General features: G+C 49.1%; 1 protein-coding gene across 1 annotated transcript; it reads right to left on the bottom strand.

The window, feature by feature from the left end:
* Window positions 1-109: 109 nt before the first annotated feature.
* Psmd9 (proteasome 26S subunit, non-ATPase 9) lies at window positions 110-14,433 on the bottom strand. Its single transcript, XM_004843874.3, has 6 exons — window positions 14,217-14,433; window positions 9,327-9,429; window positions 7,066-7,277; window positions 6,499-6,600; window positions 1,464-1,552; window positions 110-1,094 (listed from the first exon to the last, which is right to left on the bottom strand). The coding sequence occupies exons 1-6, from the start codon at window positions 14,352-14,354 to the stop codon at window positions 1,067-1,069; spliced, it is 672 nt and encodes a 223-aa protein (XP_004843931.1). The 5' UTR covers window positions 14,355-14,433; the 3' UTR covers window positions 110-1,066.
* Window positions 14,434-19,938: the final 5,505 nt, after the last annotated feature.

Here is a 19,938-nt window from a genome sequence, read left to right as displayed (position 1 = left end):
AGGATGTGGAAACCTGGGATGCTGTTATGTTAGGAGAGGACAAATGATTCCACTCTCCCCTCAGCTGATCCACATGCTCACACCTCAGATGGGCAGGGAGAAGTGGGACTGAGTGGTACCAACTTTATTATCGTACAGACTACAAACTTGCACACACGCAGTGTGAACAGGAAACCCTGGTCAACATGGCATGTCGAGGCTGCCGTGCTTGGGGGAGCCAAGCCTGAGCCAAGCACACGGAGAGGCACAGGCTTCTCCAAGAGGAAGCAGTCTGCAAAACGGGGACAATAAACAGGAGGATACCATGGAGAGGGGGAGAAATTCAGACGTGGAGTCCAAGGAATGATCTTAGCATCTTAACAGAGAAAGGAAGAAAGTGAGCAGCAATTTCAAGAAGTCGGAGCTGTAAACACTTCCAATCAGTAGTGTCAGGCACACCTTAGTTTGTAGAAATGCTGCTCTTGGGATGTAGCTGGGAGGTTCGATTACAGAAGGGCTATTCCAGAGTGAGGGGCCATGCAGGCCTCTGTGGGCTCCCTCAGGGCCCGGCTGCTGAGGCCGAGCTGCAATACTCAGTGCTCTCGTATCCAGGGCGCAAAATTAGGAACAAACCAAGATGCTGCCAGAGCTTGGTGTCAGCACATTGCACAACTTTCTTTAGGGTGTTCCAGCCCCGTCAGTCTTTTGGTTAGAGATGCTCAGGAGAAATCCAGCCAGGGTGATGTCATGGTGGCATTGGCACTGCACAGCTGTATTTGGGGAAAAAGAAATTCCTACAAGAATAAAGTTACATCAGCGCCTTCTGGCCAGCTCCCGCCCACCTGCCCGAAATCCAGAGAATTCTCTTTAGGTGGTGTTGGGATCTGTAAGAGACGCTGAGCACAGACTGTTTAGATGCTGCCCTGAGACGACAGGGGAAGTGCCAGCGTTTCAGCCACCAGACCATCAGGGCTTCCAGCATCTTCCACAGCCTTAGACTTCAGGGAGCAAGGAGAATGGGGGCCCATGGCAGGCCCAGGTCCAGGGCATGGAAAGTGGTGCTCCGGCCGCTGCTCCCCAGGGACAGTCATCTTTGCAGAGGAACAATGTTACAGCTGCAAGGAAAAACAGAGGAGGGGCCTGAGTGAGGCGGCTCCTGGGGAAGACAGCAGGGGGGCCCTCTGAGCTTCTCCCTACATCTTTCCATGCTTTTTGTTTTGTTTTTGAGACAGGGCCTAGCTATGTAGCCCAGGCTGGCCTCCAACCCGTGCCAATCCCCCTGCTTCAGCCTCCCAAGTGCTGGGATCACAGGCCTGCACCACCACACCACGCTCATCCTTTTGTGCTCTTAAAGCCAGTGCCACAGAACCTGAGAGACGGAAGACTCCAGTGCTCCCTGCACCTCTGCGGCAGCTTTGGTTCCACCTCGGAAACTAACTGGGATCCACACACTCTGGGGTCCACACCTGAAGCAGCCCCCTTACCCCAAAAGGCCTTTCCCTGCCCAGCGTGTTGGGACCAGCCGAAGCTGCTGTCTCTCCCCTCTTCGGATCACAGTCACGTTCAGGGGCCTCTGAAAGGGAAACGAGGAGACTTCAGGTTCGGGTTCAGCAACACCCAAGCGACAGGTGCTGTGAGTAGGTGGCGGGGGGCACCGGGAGCGAAGTACAGCAGTAGACTTAGAACCACCATCTGATCCAGCCACTGAATCCCTTGGAAGATAAGGAAAAACTGAGAACAGATGAGACTTCTGTACACCGTGTTCACAGCAGCATGATTCACAACAGCAAAAAGGTAGAAGCAATTCAACCTGATGGATACACACAGTCTGGCCCATCCATACAACCCAGTACTACCTAGCCTTAAAAAGAAAAACGGTATGCTGGGTGTGGTGATGCACACCTATAATCTGAACACTCTGGAGGCTGAGGCAGGAGGATCACCGTGAGTCCGAGGCCAGCCTGGGCTACCTAGTGAGGCTCTGTGTCAAATAAACCAAAAATAAATAAATAAATAAAATTAAAAACTATGTCAGATCGATCAATGTAATCTCTGAGTCTGAAAGAATAAAAGCATTAAGGGGGTGCTCTTGTCCTGTGAGACTGCCACACAGTAAGGCCCTGGCGGTGACACGCATGGGTAGGGAAGGACACGAGCCCTGACACACAAACGAAGAAAATGTGTCATCATCACGCACAGCTTGCTTTCTTCTTCTAGGTACTGGGGTTGCACCCATGGCCTTCGCACTGAGCCCCCCTTTTATATTCCGAGACTGGATCTAATTTGCTAAGTTCCCCAGGCTGGGCTGGAACTTGCAATCCTCCTGCCTCAGGCTTTCAGAGTGCTGGGATGAGAGGTGTACGCCCACCTGCCTTGCCACCATGTGATTTTTTTTAAAGGACAAAGACGCATTTTTATTACCCAAACATAGTTCATACAATAAAATTCACTGCTTTAAAGTACATCCAGAGAGTTATGAACCATCTCTACTTTGAGAAAAAGAAAAACCGCTACTCATTAGCAATCGCTCCCGAGCCCTCCTCCCCTCAGCCCTGGGCAACCACGAAAGCTCCTTTCTCTGCTACAGATTTGCCTTTTGGGGGACTCCATAGGAAGGGACTCGGACAGTAACATGGCCTTTGCATCACATAGCATCACATGGCCTCCATCACATAGCATCGTTTACAAGGTTCATTGTGTTCCAACACTTACCATGTTTCATTCGCTTCATAGATGAATAAAATGTGCAATGTTTCACACCAGAAACAGTATTAATATTTGTGAGGTGCTGAGAATAAGCCCGTGGCCTCACACATGCTAGGCAAGCACTCTACCACGGAGCTACGTCTACAGCTCTTGTTTTTATTTTAATTTTGGGACAGGGTATCACTAAGTTGCTCAGGCTAGACTTGAACTTGTGATCCTCCTGCCTCAGCCTCCTATGTTCTTGGGATTATAGGCATGAGACAGGGTGCCCAGCTCAAAACTTTTTCAAATGGAAGGGTTTTTTTCCTTGAAAACACATGTATTTAATCCAGAAATTGTACCTTAGAGAGCTATATGAAGAAACAGATTTATCTAGAAGAGTTTTAATCTCTATACTTCCACAGAATTGGAATAACGGGTAAGGCTGTGTCTGGTTGTTTTTTTAATCACAGATTGGACCATGGAAACAGATCCCTTCTCAAGCGGGGCTGTGGTTCCAGGAGGAGGGGTCGAAGCCTGAGGGGACAGTGGGTCCCCAGGGCCTTTTCTTTCAAGAAAGGGTTCTGTCTGCTTAAAAACCTTAGAAAGGAGGGTTTTGGGGCCCACAAAGAGTCTGAAAGTATATTTATCCAAAAAACGCAGATTAAAGACCTAAAGCTCCTGCCATTGATCACGGACCCTGGGAAACAACCCAGCTGCCCTTCCCTGGAAGCAGATGAAGAGCCTGTGGGACAGACAAGAAGGAGAAAGGCCTGGAGACAGAGGGTGGGTTGGAGGGACGGGAAGGGGATGTAAAAGGCTGGAGACACTGTGTACGCGCAGTACCTCCCACAACGAATGTCATCATCGGTACTGCAAACACAGACTAGTAACAAAATTCATAATTAAAAGAAGGAAGGAATGGCAGACACAATGACACCGAAGGATGTCGGGCTCTGCTTGCTGAACGCCAGCCAGGCTGGGCAGACGGCATTTTTGGGACACTCGGGGAAGCTGAAGTCACTGGGGGATGAGAAGAGTTAACCACAGAGGGTCTTGGGCAGTTCTGCGGGTGACGGCTCAGTGTCTCCCCTGTGGTAGCAGCAACAGGACACACATGCTTGTCACTGTTTGCAGGACTGGAAAGCATGGGTCTTGTGCTGGTGGCTGAGCAGAACCTAGAGCAGTGACGGCAAACCTTTCAGAGACAAGCACCCAGGGCCGGAGGTTTAGCTCAGCGGTTCTGCTGCCTGCCTCGCAAGCACAAGGACCCGAGTTCAATCCACAGTACCGAAAAAAAAAAAAAAGAGCTGTCAGAGACAAGCACCCAAACTGCAAGCCGAAACCCACTTATTTATCCAAAGTGAGGCTTTCGTTTAGAAAAAAACAACTCATACGTTAACATCTTTTGTCTGAAAAGAAAAGCAAATCACATACGTGCCAAAGGCTCCCACCACTGCGCTAGAAAGACACACAGCTGAAGAAGCGGCTGCTCTGGAGGCCGGGAAGCTGGGCTGGCGGGAGGGAGGTGTACGGAATGGATTTCAGTTCTGTTTTCCTTTTTAGGGCCAAGGATTTACCTCAGTGGTTTCACCACCTGCCTCGCAGGCATAAGGACCCAAGTTTGATCCCTGGTACCAAAACAAATACAAAGAAAACCAGTTTTCCTTTTTATTCTTTATTTGAGGGAGGGTCTCACTGAGTTGCCTAGGCTGGGTTCAAATTCACAATCCTCCTACCTCAGCCTCCTGAGTAGCCGAGATTATAGGTATGTGCCACCATGTCTGCCTGGCCCTGTTTCTCTACATATACGTACTCCCTCTTTCAGAATTTAACATGACATGTGGGCCCGGGTGGCGCACGGCTGTAGTCCCAGCACTCGGAGGCTGAGGCAGGAGGATCGCCATGAATTCAAGGCCAGCCTGGGCTACACAGTGAGTTCAAGGCCAGCCTGAACTCCACAGTGAGACCCTGTCTCAAAAATCAAAATCAATGAATTATGCACCTTACATGGATGAATTGCACTGAATGTGAAATATCTCAACATAGCTGTTATAAAAATAATTCTACATGGTTAAAAAACTAAGAGTAACAGAACACTAAAGAAACTTTAAGTAGGCATTAAAGGTAAAAGCCAGAAAGCGAAAAATGATAATTTGACAAAATCAAAAACTGAATCAGCCACCAAGTTCCGAGTGGAAGGTGTGGTTGCAGAGACCCAGGCCCACCTGCAGGGGGCGTGGCCGCTGCCTGGCCCCGCCCCCGCCCCGTCACAGGGTGGGGAGCACCCGTGCACAAGGAGCCAACCCAGAATTTCTGGATGAACTGAAGACTGTATCTGGGACCCAAAAGCTAGCCAATAATTCTTTGGGGTTTTTTTTTGGGGGGGGGGTTGGTACCGGGGATCGAACTCAGGACCTTGCGCTTTCAAGGCAGGCGTGGTGCCACTGAGCTAAATCCTCAGCCCTCTTTGTTTTGGGTTGTTTTTTTGGTACCAGGGATCGAACTCGGGTCCTTGCGCTTGGGCAGCAGGCAGTGAAACCACTGAGCTAAATTCCCGGCCCTGTTTTGGTTTTTTGAGACAGTCTCACTATGCAGTTCAGGCTGGCCTTGAACTCACTATGTAGCCCATGCTGGCTTCGAACTTGTGCAATACTGTTGCCTCAGCCTCCTAAGTGCTGGGATCACAGGCATGTCCCACCATGCCTGGTCCATTTTTTTTGTTTTGTTTTAATAATTCTTCCAGATTTTGAGTCCTATATTCCAACCTTCACAGAAAACAACTGGGGTGAGGGGCATTGCTGGGAATGGAACTCAAGGCCTTGCCCATACTAAGCATGTGCTCTGCCACTGAGCTGCACCCCGGCCCTTACGAAAACATTTTGTTGGTTCAAAACAAGTAAGATCATTAAGTAGAAATATGAGTTAATGGCATGCTATGCTACGAACTAGAAGGCAGCGGCTGATTTTTAATTTCAGCCTTTATATTTTATAGAGACTGAAGTGGTCAAAATGCACCATGACTGAGTTGTAATCCATTCCTGCTAGAAGTGTACTGGACCACAATCATTGCAAACTGTGGGCTAACATTTTAAGTGGGCACACTCAGTTTTTTGTTTTTTGAAACAAATTTCACTATTTACCCCAGGCTGGCCTCAAACTCACAGCCATGCCTCAACCTCCTGAGCACTGGGATTACAGCCTGCACCACTACGTCTGGGCAATATACACACTTAGAGATGCAGGAGCATGTGTCACTATCACACACACTAGAGGTGACAGCATGGCCTAGCACATGGCTGGAAATACCAGGGCAAGTGAGGAAAAGTGTTCGGGGCTGAGGAACAGCGAGTGCAAAGGTCCTGAGCAGTGACAGTCGAGAGACGGCACAGGAGGAGGCTGCGAAGGCCCCGAAACCCCAGGGCCACAGACAGACACTGGGTGCTGCAGCTCCCAGTCTGTGCCCTCCTCAGGTTCCCATGCCGACACCCTAACCCCCAGTGTGAGGACATCAAGAGGCAAGCAGGGCACGGTGGCACACAGTGGCTACTCGGGAGGCTGAGGCAGGAAGATTGCAAGTTCCAGGCCAACCTAGGCAACTTAGCAAGTCCCTGATGCAAAATAAAAAATAAAACAAGGGCTGGGGGTGTAGCTCAGTGGTACAGCACCTTCAGATTGATCACTGGTCCTGCAACCAGGAAAGGAGGAAAAAGGAAAGGCAGAGTCGGGCCTCTGGAGGGTTTAGGGCACCTGACAGACCCCTTGAGCCCCTCGGCCTCCACCCACGAGGCACAGCAAGGGCCTCAGCCGCCTGAGCCTGCCGGAGCCACTCACCCCCTGGCTGTGCTGCACCACGCTGCCCACGTTCTGCAGCGACTGGAAGTTCTGTGCGTTCACGGAGCCGAACTCCACGATCTCATCGTCCACCTGCAGGCCCTGAGAGCAGAAAGAATGGAAGCAGGCAAGAGGTTACATGTGCTCAGTGGGGCTCTAACCGTCAACCCTCGATTAATTACTGAATTAATTTTATTTATTTTGTTGTTTTTTTGAGACAGAATCTTGCTATGTAGTTCAGGCTGGCCTTGAACTCACTGTGTAGTGCAGGCTGGCCTCCAACTCATGGCGATCCTCCTGCCTCAGCTTCCCTAGTGCTGGGATTACAGGCGTGCACCACCACGCCTGGCTTCTCATGGGACACTTGTCCCTTTCTCCCTGTGTCCCAGCTGTCCCTAGGAACAGACCCCCCTACACACACCAGTTTGGTGGGCGGCAGGGCTGACACCCACCTAAGCCCCAGCCAATATACACAGCAGCCCCAGCCAGTGATGCTGGAGAAGTCAGAGACCCAAGCAGGGCCACCTCACCCAGGCCCTCCCCGGGTGTGGGTCCACCGGTGATTACCGCAAAGCTGGCTGGGGAGCCGACGCTGACGCTGTTCACCCTGGCAAAGGCCTGTGGGGGCCCCTGGCTCTCGTCCTGGCCAGGCCTTCGGCTCAGGGCCTCCCTGTGGGCCTCGGCCAGGTCCCGGGCCTGCTTCTCCTTGTCACGGGCGTGCAGCTGGTGCAGGGCCTCCTCCACCTGCTTCATCAGCGCTTTGTGGTCATTCTGCAGGCCTGCGGGAGAGGTACTGGTCAGCCCGGGAGGACAGTGCGGACTCCAGACACCTGCGTGCTCCTGAGAACTCAACAAGTGCTGTGATAGCCAGGCACCGGGCCACAGGCAGAGGATGAATCTAGGAATGAGTATGGGGCCTGCCCTGAGCCTGCTGTCCAGGACCGTGGCTGGGGGATAGCTCACCACGGTAACATCCAGGGACTGCTGAGGGCCCAGGCAGCAGGAACCTGACCTTGCTCACCTAGAACATCCAGCTGAGACCCAAAAGCTCAACAGAAGCAAGGTGCTGCCCAGCTTATGACAGTGTTATGCACACACGGCCACTCTGCCTAGAGAAGCCCCACAAGGGAGGGCCCCTGAGAGCACCCAGAATCCCTGGCAATGCCTGGCACATCATCAGCACAGGATAAGCCACCAGGCAACAACCCTCATCAGAACATGACAGCTCTATTCAGTTCAGAAGGGTTTTCCTGGGCAGGTATTTCTGCAGTTACAATAAATGCACCACATTCACATAAGCTGTTAATTGGGGTAACTGAGTACAAAGTACAAGGGACCTCTCTAAATTATTTTCTCATTTTTTTTCTATTTTCCCCATTTTTCTGTAAATCTTAAACTATTCTAAAAATAAAGTCTATCAGTGCTCTGGGAGGCTGAGGCAGGCGGAAAAGTTCAAGCCAAGTGGGCTACACACTGAGACCCTGTCTCAAAAAGAACAATAAATGAAAATAAAAAGGGGTGGAGATGAAGCTCAGTGTAGAGCACCTGAGGTCAACCCCGGTAATGGAAGGAGAAAGAGGGAGGCAGGAGGGGGAGGGGACAGAAACGGGGCGGAGCTGGGAACACGGGCGACCTCTAGAGGCGGAGAGGCAAGGAAATGGGTGCCCCGAGCCTCCAGGAGGTGCCAGCCCTGACGCTGCCTGACTGCAGTCGGATGAGGCCCACTCCGACTCCTCACCACCCCAGTGAGATGGTCAATCTGCGTGATGTGAGGCTGAGGCAGGAGGATTGTACGTTAGAGACCAGCCTGGGCAACTTGGCAACTTAGTAAGACCCTGACTCACAGAAAAAGAAGGAAGGGAAGAAGGGAGGGAAGGAAACGAGGGAGGGCAGGAAGGAAACGAGGGAGGGCGGGAAGAAGAGTAGGGGAGGGGAGGGGAGAGAAGAGAAGAGAACAGAAAAAGGGCTGGAGATGCAGCTCTGCGTGAAGGTTCTGCGTTTAATTCCCAGGCTCACCAAAAAAAAAAAAGTGTGGTTTTGAGCCACAAAGTCTGTAGTCATTTGTCACAAAGAACTATTCCTCTTCTCAACCTCTATTTCCTGCTAGTTCCTTAGTTAAAAACAAATAAATACCTATCAGGCTGGCCTTGAACTCACTATGCAGCCCAAGCTGAACTGGAACTTGCTGTGATCTTCCTGCCTCAGCCTCTGGAGTGCTGAGGTCATGGCATGTGGCACCACGCCTGCTACATGAAGGATTTTATCTAGGAAAGCAAGATGCCCACAGTGGGGCACCTTCTCCAGCTTCCCTGGCAGGCAGAAGGACCTTTGAGGGGCAGAAGAACTGGCAGAGGGCACAGGGCAGGAGTCCCAGCAGGGACTTTAAAGCGCAAGCACGCATGTGTGTGTGTGCGTGTGTGTGCGGACACGTGTTGGGGGTGCCATGGGCCTTCTCGCTCCCCCTGCTCCCTGCGCGGAACACGGGCTGCTGACCTCCAGGTGGATGGGAGCCAGCTCCTCTAGCCCAGCTCCCAGCGCCCCAGTGAGAACCTCTGTCCTTCATGCGTGAGGGGCCAGAGCTGTCCCCGTGACAGCCGGGCCTGGTCGTAACACACGTGTGCTGGACTGGACTAGGATATGGGGCCTTGGGCTGCTGCAGCTCTTCCAGTGCGGCCCCGGGAGGGACGGCCCTGAAGACAAAGCCAGAAACAGCCCCAGAGTCTAACACAGCCGTTCTTGGTCCCTCGGCTGGGGCGGAGACAGCCTCGTGAAGGCAAGAGAGGTGACAGAAGCACTGACGCTAGCGTCTGCGTCCCCGGGCCACTCACAGATGATGTTGTGCCGGGCCGTGCGTACTTGGTACAGGTCCACGTCCGCGCGCGGGTAACCCTCGCAGTCCACCAGCGGCTCGTCCATCCCGACGTCTTTTTGCTGGAGGGAAGACATGAGGTTGGACAGACGTCATGGGCAGAACATCCTCCAGACGCCATTCACCCCGAGTCATAATAAATAAAGCTGACAGCAGCTGGACACGGCGGCGCACACCTGTGACCCCAGCACTCTGGGAGGCTGAGGCAGGAGGACTGCAAGTTTGATCCCAGCCTCGGCAACCTAGCAACTTATTGAGACCTTGTCTCAGAATGAATATAAAAGGGCTGGGGGTGTAGCTCTGTGTGAAGGCCCTGGGTTTAATGCTCAGTATTGAACAATAAAATAAAATAGGGCTGGGGATTTAGCTCAGTGGTGCTGTCGCCTGCTTCGCAAGCGGAAGGTCCCGAATTTGATCCCTGCTACCAAAAAAAGAAAAAGAAAAGAAAAGAAAGGCGACAGTAACAGGAAGTCCTCAGTGCAGACGAGGGGCCTTACTCAGGTCCTCAGCTCACCTTGAAGGTGGGCGCTATTTAATTTCTAATAACACAAGCAATGCAGGGGCACACTCTCCTTTTTGAAACTAGGACAGTGTACCTGAAATCAAAGACTCTTCCGGGGCCCTCCCATTGGGCAGCTGGCATCTGCCCCAGGGAATGAGAGCCTCAAAGAGCACCCAGCCATGGCCTTCTGGAAATCAGGTGACTAATGGGTCAGGGATTTAGCTCAGCGGTTACGCTGCCTGCCTCGAAAGCACAAGGACCTGAGTTCGATCCCCAGTACCAAAAAAAAAAAAAAGCAGGCCAGGCGTGTGGAACACACCTGTAACCCCAATGCTCAGGAGGCTGAGGCAGGAAGGTCACATTGAATCTGAGGTCAGCCTGGGGTACTTGGTGAGACTCTATCTCAAAAAACCAAAAAAAATGAATGAATGGCAAAAGGAGACTTGGGACACAGAGCCACAGAGAGAAAACCCTAAGAAATGGTTTCCTTCAGAGACTGAAGTCACAGAGCTGCAGCCCAGGGCTGTCGGCAGCCACCAGAAGCTGGAGAGGGGCAAGGAACAGAGTCTCCTCGGAGCCTCCAAAGCCAGTCCTGCCACCACCTTGGCGTTAGGCTTCTGGCCTCCAGGTGGGAGGGTGAAGGTCTTGGTCTGAGCCACCATCTCTGTGGTGACTGTCAGTGCAGCCCGGGGAACACGTGCATTCAAGGTAACAAATGCTGGCTGCAACTGCCCAGCTGTGTGGGTGCTCAGGACAGGGACCAGTTCACTCTCCTCTGGGGACCCCCAGACCTGTTTCCCAAAGAGCAAGCACCTAATAGGTAGAAGCCAGGTGTGGAGGTGCACACCTACAATCCCAGCACTTGGGAGGCCAAGGCAGGAGGGTTACCACAAATTCGAGGTCACCCTGGGCTACACAGTGAGTTCAAGGCCATCTTGAACTACACAGTGAGACCCTGTTTCAAAAACAAAAACCGAAAAACCCCACAAAAACCAAACCAAACAAAACAAAAAAACAAAGAGCAAGACCTGCACCACTGGCAGCTCATATACAGGGCATTAAAGAATCCTAACCTGAAAGGACCCATTCCTTTTCTGAATCTTAGCAGTTGAGGACAATGTCCCCAGTTGGTGCTGGTCTTTACAACTGTCCCAGATTCCGTACTGACTCTGGGCCTCTCCACACCCTTATTCTGAGACAAGCCCAGGCTGGCCTCGAACTGGTGACCCTCCTGTTTCAGCCTCCTGAGTAGCTAGCATGACAAGTATATGACACCATACTCATCATCTGGGCCTCTCCATTTTAAAAAGTTTTAATGAAATATAATTCACATACCATACCACTGACCCATATAAAATGTACAATTCAACAGTATTTAGTATATTCACAGCCTTGTGCAACCATGTCTACCGTCAATTTTAGCATATTTTCATCACACCTTCAAAAGCAATCCCACACCCATGTGCAATTACTCCCATCTCCGCTGCCCTCAATTCCCACCCTCAATTCCCAGGGAAGCACTACAATACTCTCTGTGGATCTACCTATTCCAGGCGTGTCAGTCAGCTTCCCAGCACTGTAACAAAACACCTGGGACAATCAACTTCAAAAGAGAAAAGGTCTGTTTGCCTCCCAGTTTTGGAGCCTTCAGAGGACATTCAAGATCTAAACCTTAGCAGCAGACATTTTCCATAAACAGAATTATGCAGCATGTGGTCTTTATGACTAACTTCCTTCACTGAGCACACTGTCCAGGGTTCTTAATGTGACAGCAAGATTTTTTTGGGGGGGGTACTGAGAATCGAACTCTGGACCTTGCGCTTGTGAGGCAGGCGGCCGAACCACTGAGCTGAATCCCCAGTCCTACAGCATGATTATTAATTACATTACCATCAATACTTCACTCCTTTTTTTTTTTTTTTTTTGGTATTAGGGATCAAACTTGGGTCCTTGTGCTTGCGCAGCAGGCTGCGAAACCACTGAGCTAAATCCCCAGCCCACTTCACTCCTTTTTACTGCCAATTTATATCCCATGGTATGGACAGACCACATTTTATTTATCCATCCATTGAACAATTCTGGGTTGTTTCCACTTCTTGACTCTATCAACGATGCTATAAATGTCAATAATGGTGAGCATCACTTGTAGGAGGAATTGCTGGATTATGTGGTAACTCTGTATCTAACCTTTGGGAGAACTGCCAGGCTCTTTCCCCAGCAGCATCACTGTTTTACATTCCCAGAACCAACATATGAAAGCTCTAATTTCTCCATATCCTATTTTTTATTATAACTATCCCAAGGGGTATGAAGTGCTAGCTCACTATTTCCCTAATAGCTAATAATGTTCAGCATTACTTCCTGTGCTTTCTGACCATTTGTGTTGATCCCATTTCTTTGAAAAAGTATCGATTCAAACCCTTTGCCTATTTTGTTTGTTTCTTTTTGTTTGTTTCTGAGACAAGTTCAGGCTGGCCTTGAATTCACTATGTAGCCCAGCAACCAGCCTGCCTCAGACTCCCTAGTGCTGGGATTATAGGCAGACACCACTAAATCTGGTTTTTTGTCTATTTTTAAACTAGGCTATTTGTCTTTTTGAGCTGTAAGTGCTCTCATTATATTCTAGACACTAGCCCCTTAAGAGATTAAATAATTTACAAATGGGGCCGGGGATGTAGCTCAGTGGCACTGTGCCAGCCTCTCAAGTGCAAGGTCGTAAATTCAATCTCGAGTACCAAAAAAAAAGAGAAGAAATAATTTACAAATATTTCTCCCATTCTGTGACTTGTCTTTTCATGTTCTTGGCTATGTCCTTTGAAACTATATATATATTTATTTATTTATTTATTTTTGGTTTTTTGAGGCAAGGTGTCGCTATGTAGTTCATGGTGTCCCTGAACTCACTATGCAGCCCAGGCTGGCCTCAAACTTGCAGTGGTCCTCCTGCCTCAGCCCCCCAAGTGCTAGGATTACAGGCGTGTACCACCACGCCTGGGTCAATCAAAAAAATTTTAAGCCTAATTTATCATTTTTTCTTTCATAGCTTATGGTTCTGGTGCTGGAGAAAAGAAGTCGAGACCTAATCCAAGGTCATGAAGGCTTACTCCTATGCTTTATTCTAAGAGATTTATTATAGTTTTAGCTCTCTATTTTTAAAAAATAGAGTAGGAATTCAAACTTAAAGCCTTGAGCAACAGAAGCTACAGTAGCCAAAAGCAATTAACACACAGCATCACAGTAATAAACATTTTAACCTTATTTATGAGATGAGATTTTCATTTTCCATATGCAGGAGTAATAAATTTTCCTTTTAGAACAAATTTTTAAGTGAACAAGTGGGCCAATATCAAAGGAATACCCCTACAAGAGGAGTATGATTCTGCTAGTAGTAGAAAAGTAACTCAAGTTTTAGAAATTGCTGGGAATCTGCTTCAAAGTCCAGGTTTTGGATTTAACAGGCCGGAGATCTGCTTCCCACTTGAGACAGAATAAGCGACTTCCCTTCCCAATCTTCAGGGGCAAACACTAACTTCCAAGTGCGGTCATGAGAACTTCATGAGGTAACATAGGAAGCAGCATCCTCCAGGCAAGAGGCAGCGCGCAGCAAATGATATCCCGGCCTCCCTGCCATACTTTAGCTTGGTGGACCGCCTAAGTGCATCCTAGCCCAGCCTATTTGAGGGGAATTAATTTACCCTTTCTCTGCACGTTGGTCTGCGACTTTCCACTAGACAGCATTAAAAGAAAAACAGAACTATCCGCTTTGTGTCGGGACAGACCCGGGCACTAGCCCCACCACTGCCGCTGCCCAAGTGGGCAAAAGCTTGCCCCAATTTGGGCCACGGTTTCCTCCTTTTAAGGACAATGAGCCTTATCTGTGAATGAAACGGCAGCCCTTGGAACATGGTCAGGGGTTGCTAGAAATACAGAGTCCTCGTCCCAGTAGGAATTTGCATTTTAACAAGATCCTCAAGCGACTCTTACAAATAAGTATGGGAGTGTAAGGAGCTCTGGCTGGGTGTGGCGGTCCAGAGCTGTAGTCCCAGCACTCGGGAGGCTGAGGCAGGAAGATCGCCGCGAGGTCGAGGCCAGCCTGGGCTACACAGTGAGTTCATGGACAGCCTGAACTACATAGCAAGACTTTGTCTCAAAACAAAACCAAAAACGACCTAATGCCTGACAGCCGAGCACATAGGAAAGGCGCCGCAGACGGGCCTGGGGTCAGAACGAGCGCTCCGCCAGCGTCTTCGCGGACACCACCTGGGGCCGACAGAAGCCGCAACTGCGGCGCCCTGGGCCGCGCGAGGCAGGAAGATCGAGGCTGAGCCCCCGGAGCCCCACACTCACGCCCTCCAGGACATCATAGTTGGCCTTGATTTGCGCCTCGATCTCCTCCTTGCGCCGCATCAGCTCCTGGATGTCGCTGACAGCCGCCGCTCTGGCCTCCGAGGAGCCTTCGCTCAGCCTGGCTCCGTCATCCGACATCGTGGAACTAGGCCTTGGAACTCGGACACCGGTTACCCGGCTACGGACGCCGGAGGAGACTGAGGCTACGGCTCCCGCCGTAGGCCAAAACACTGCAGCCATCTGTGCGAGGATAAGCGAGGGGCGGGGCGATGGCAGTGGGCGGGGTCATCGGAATCCCTTGGTTCACTCCCTAACACCCAGGGGAGGGGAAAAAAAATAAAAAGGAAGAAATACAATAACTAATAATCTGTATTCCTTGACGTCCTATATTCTTTCTCTTTTCGCCTCAAAAAAGCTACAAAAGGAGCCGAGTGTGGTGGTGCATGCCTGTAATCCCAGCATTATAGGAGGCTGAGACAGGAAGCATGAGACTTGGAGCCCTGCCAGGGAAATTTAGTGATTTAGCAAGAACTCTGTCTCAAAATGAAAATTTAAAACAAACAAAAAAGGATGGAGATGTAGCTCAATGTGAAGACCCTGGATTCCATCCTTAGTTAAAAAAAAAAATCTATAAAAGATATGTTGGAATGGGCCTGGGGATTTAGCTCAGTGGTTTCACTGCCTGCTGCTCAAGTTCAAGGACCCGAGTTGGATCCCCGGTAACAAAAAAAAAAAGATATCTTGGAACAATTTGGAGAAATTTGAATATGGACAGTAAAGTATCAATACAAAATTTCCTGACTATAGTACTTGAACTGTACTCATATAAGACTATGTCCTTAGAACATGCACCGTAGTATTTAGGGACAAGAGAGATGATTTAGCCGTGGTGGTACATGCCTGTACTCCCAACACTTGGGAGGCTGAGGCAGGAAGATTGCTGAAAATTAGACTACTTAGGGACACCCTTTCTCAAAAAAATAAAAGAAAAGAAAGAGAGAGATGACTTATTTTCAAATGGCTCTGAAAATATCTGAATATATATTTGTAGACAAATGAATGATAAATGATAAATGCAGCAAATGTAAATAATTGGTGACTATAGATGAAGTATATGAAGATTCTCTATATTGGTTTTGGAATATTGTGTAGGTTTGAAGTCCTTTTTTTTTCTTTTTTTGGTACTGGGGATCAAACTTGAGACCTTGTGCTTGTGAGGCTGAAGTCTTTTTGACAAAAAAAGTTAATACAGGGCCAGGGATTTAGCTCAGTGTTTCCGCCACCTGCCTCACAAGCAGAAGGACCCAAGTTCAATCCCTGGTACCAAAAGAAAAAAAAAGTTAATACATAATTTTTCTCAGTTTTTAAAACAGTTTATTAGTACATGTTTGTAGTACATAATGATCACATTCTGCGAGGAGAACTGGTCAACTGTGTACACTGCATTCCGTCCATCAATAATGAACTCACTGAGAAAGGAAATAGGGAAACAATACCACTCACAGTAGCATCAAGAAAAATGAAAAATAGGGGCCGGGGATTTAGCTCAGTGGTTTCACCACCTGCTGTGCAAGCTCAAGGACCCAAGTTCGATCCCCAGTACCAAAAAGAAACATGAAAAATAAAATACCTAGGAATTAATCTAACCAAGGAAACAAAAGAGCTCTACAACAAAAACTACAGTACTCTGAAAAAGGAGATTAGAGGATGTCAGACAGTGGAAAGATTTGGCCAGGCATGGTGGCACATGCCTGTAATCCCAGCGCTCAAGAGGCTGAGGCAGGAGGATCACTGTGAGTTCGAGGCTACCCTGAACTACATCGCAAGACTCTGTCTCAAGAAACCAAAAAAATAACAACAAAAATGGATCTATACCAGGCACAGTTGTACATGCCTGCAGTCTCATCTACTTTGAAGGCTGAGACAGGAGGATCCCTTGTCTTAGGAGTTCGAGATTAGCCTGGGCAACACAGTGAGGCCCCATCTCAAAGAAAAACAAAAACCCATATCTAACAGCAACCAAACAGCCTTATGCTCTGCTTCCTAGAATCTGTAATTTCAGACACCCGGACAGACAGAAGACACCAGGGTTGTGAGGCAGAGGCTGTGGATAGAGCATTCCCTTCTGAGCCAGGGCCAGGATCCAAGTTGGGGACAGAGGGGTGAGGGCCGCTCAGGGCGCCCCTCAAGTCCCGTTATCAGGGCCTTCGAGGCTGGGCGGGGCCACCGGGAGCTGGAGCTGCTCTTATCTTTTGAGGCACAGAGCTGACAGCCTGAGCTTTGGAGTGACAGCAGCTGTCTCACGGGCATGACTGCTTGGAGGGTCTCTGCGGCCCCCTGGCCACCACCGACTGTGATCGTGGGCCCCTCCCGTTCCCCTCAGAGCCTCAAGGTCCTATCTTTTTGCATCATGGGGCCCAGAATCTGGGGACCTAGAGGAGCCACCTGTCAGTTCTTGTCTCTCCAGTCTCTATTCCTCCTCTAACATTAGCATCTGACCTTTCCTTGGGGAAACCATCCTGGCCTCCTCTCAGCCTCCGTCCATGAGGTTGAGGGCGGGGCATGTGAGCTAGAGCTCTGATTGGGTCAGGGGACGGTCACATGAGCAGAACTGGCCAATGGATGTTTGCCCTGGGACTGGTTTGAGAAAGAGCCTCAGCTCCAGGTTGGCTGAATTGATGGAATGGCCAACGATGACCACACCTGAGTCCAGGTAGGGAAAATGCACTTTTGGGTGATGCCAGCACAGTGAAGAGGAGCTGGCGAACATTTTCTGAAGAGTTTGAGAGTAAATACTTCAGCTTTTGTGGATCATGGTTTTTGTTGCAACTCCTTAATTCTGTAGCCTGAAAGCAGCAATAATATAATATGTAAACGAGTGGGCATGACTGTGTGCCAATAAAGTTTTATGTACAAAAAAAGATGATGTGTAAGAAGTGACAGCTGTCTAGATTTGAATTAAAGGCCATAGCTTCCCTACCCCTGCCCCAAACATTGAGGAAAACAGTAAATACAACCTTGATTTTTAGCACTTGCCGGAGCCTGTGTTGTAAACTTTCCCTGTGGCCAGTTCCAAGCCAAACTGAGGTCACTGAACTTGAGTTGAGAAAGACAGGCACAGTGTCACGTCACACAGGTACAGCAGGTGCAAATAACCCCAGAAGGACATATGCAATACTGCAAAGGAGGAAAATTATTAGGAAGTGATGAGATTTGAGCGTTTATTGACTTTCTTTTCTTTTTTTGGGGGGGTACTGGGGATCGAACTCAGGACCTTGCACTTGAGAGGCAGTGGAACCACTGAGCTAAATCCCTGGCCGTTTATTGACTTTATTTACTTTTTTTTTTTAAAACAGACTCTTGCTATGTAGTTCAGGTTGTCCTTGAACTCACTATGTAGCCCAGGCTGGCCTTGAACTCCAGGCAATCGTCCTGCCTCAGCCTCCTGAGTGCTGGGTTTACAGATATGCGTCACCATGCCCTGCTTTCACTTTAATATTTTATTTAATTTTTGTGTTTTGGGGGGTTTTTTTGAACTGGGGATGGAACTTGGGACCTTGCGCTTGCGAGGCAGGCGGTGGAGCCACTGAGCTAAATCCCCGGCCCCTTTTAAACTTAATTTTTAAGTATAGTTTCAGTAGTGCTGTTTAAAAGCTGAGTCACAAGCTTCCTGAGGAAACCGGATGTGCTCTCAGGAGTGGCCCCTCTGCTTTGGTGGCCTGAGATTTAGGGGGCAGAGGCGCCTCAATGGTACAGAGGAAAACAGCAGCATCAAAGCCAGGGCACATCAAAGGGGTTTTCTTTCCTCTCTGATCACCAGCACATCAGAAGCTGCATGGCTTGCACAAGCCCAGGGTGAAGTTTCCCAATCACTGTTCCCTGTCAGGCTCAACCTTAGTCCTTGCTGTGCAGGATCCCCCACCTGGGGATGTCTCCTACCTCCCAGTTTGGAGTGCAACATTCATGCTTGGCCAGGACAATAAGGGAGTTTGCATGGCCTCTGATTGGCTGAATTCACTGCTTAACCTCTCTAAGCCCTCCTTCCCCACTGCCCCTCCCCTACTGAGGAGGCTTTCACCTATGGGATGGGGATGCTATGTGTCCAGTGCTTTGTATTCAGCCTAACAACCCTCTGAAGTTGGCCTTATTGTACACATTTTACAGTTGAGGAAACTGGGGCTCCATGAAGCTAGGCAGTTCATACCAGCAGGTGGAGTTGGGATTTGTTTCTTCTTACCCTCAATCCTGGTTTCTCACCTTGCCAGGGGTTTCGTTGCCTCTGAACACCTTCAGGATATTCTCTTGTCTGTTTAGAGACAGGGTCTTGCTATGTAGTTCAGGCTGGCCTTGAACTCACTGTGTAGCCTAGGATGGCCTCACCTCATGGCAATTCTCCTGCCTCAGCCTCCCAAGTGCTAAGATTACAGGTGTGCGCCACTATACCTGGACATTTTTTGTGTGTGTATGTGTGGTTTTTTTACTTTAAAATGGGCTAGTTTTGTTTTATGAATCTCATCTCAATAAAATAAATTGCATTGGTTTTAATTTTTTCTTCATTTTATTTTTGAGAGAGAGACAGTGTTTTACTGTGTTGCCTAGGGTGGCCCCAAACTTCTGGGCTCATGGGATCCCCTCATGGGATCCCCCGAATAGCTGAGCCTGCAGGCACACCACCACACCCAGGTGTGCATTTTAATGTTGGGAAATAATGTTTTTATTGAAGATTACTATACATGGAAAGTTGCCTCTAAGTGTACCACTCTGAATTTCTGCAAACAGAACACATCTTAAGATGTACTATGTACATGAAGCAGCTCCCCACGACAAGTGGATCCATTACATACTACAAGCATGTACTATAAAAGCAAAGTTGAACACTCCTGTTCGACCAACTCAGGCATTTAATTTTGTATCTTAGAACAGAAATGGGGTTGGGGACGTACTTAGAAACAGAGCAATTGCCCTGCATGCTCCAGGGCCATTGCCAGCACCACCAAAAGAAAAGGCAAAAGAAAGCAAACTCGCTGATAACCCTTTATCCATAAACACTCAGGCAGAGGTGTCTGTGTTCCCTTGTGCGTAGATAAGATACTTCTCTGTACATTTTCTTAACATTGTACTTTGTAGGTGGCGATAGAAGAGCATCCAGGGTGATCTGTCTCACTTGAATGTAGTTTTTTTTGTTGATTTTTTTTGGTACCAGGGATTGAACTTGGGTCCTTGCGCTTGCGCAGAAGGCGGGGAAACCACTGAGCTAAATCTCCAGCCCTTGAATGTAGTTTTATGATCTTTTCTTGGTGTTGGGGATTCAAGGCTGGGCCTCATGCATGCATGCTGGGCTGTGCCCCCAGCCTGATTGCTTGCTTTATTAAATTACTGTGAGCTGGGCATGGTGGTGCAAGCCTATAATCCGAGCCCTTGGGAGGCTGAGGGAGGAGGATTGCTGTGAGTTCGAGACTAGCCTGGGGTACATAGTGAGTTCCTGTCTCCAATAAATAAATAAGATTATTTATTATGTAGTTCTCTGTGTCTTATTTTTCCAAATGTATATCATGGTATGGCAGACCCATAATCTCAGCACTCAGGAGGCAGAGGCAGGAGGATTGCCATGAGTTAAAGGCCTGCCTGGACTACATAATAAGACCCTGTCTAAAAAAAAGAAAGGGGCCAGGGATTTAGCTCAGTGGTTCTGCCACCTGCCCCGCAAGTGCAAGGACCAGTG

This window comes from Heterocephalus glaber, unplaced genomic scaffold, assembly GCF_053883595.1.
Source record: "Heterocephalus glaber isolate CG9 unplaced genomic scaffold, H.glaber_assembly_v1.0 deba00001687, whole genome shotgun sequence".
In the NCBI taxonomy this organism is placed as follows: domain Eukaryota; kingdom Metazoa; phylum Chordata; class Mammalia; order Rodentia; family Bathyergidae; genus Heterocephalus; species Heterocephalus glaber.
This window is presented reverse-complemented; position numbering and strand designations above follow the sequence as displayed.

Excerpts from the sequence above, each read along its gene's own strand:
- Psmd9 (XM_004843874.3), bottom strand. The coding sequence starts at position 14,354 with ATGTCGGATGACGGAGCCAGGCTGAGCGAAGGCTCCTCGGAGGCCAGA. Across the intron at positions 9,430-14,216 it reads ACTATGATGTCCTGGAGGGC|CAAAAAGACGTCGGGATGGA; the intron begins GTGAGTGTGGGG and ends TCTTCCCTCCAG. Across the intron at positions 7,278-9,326 it reads GGCCCGGCACAACATCATCT|GCCTGCAGAATGACCACAAA; the intron begins GTGAGTGGCCCG and ends CCTCTCCCGCAG.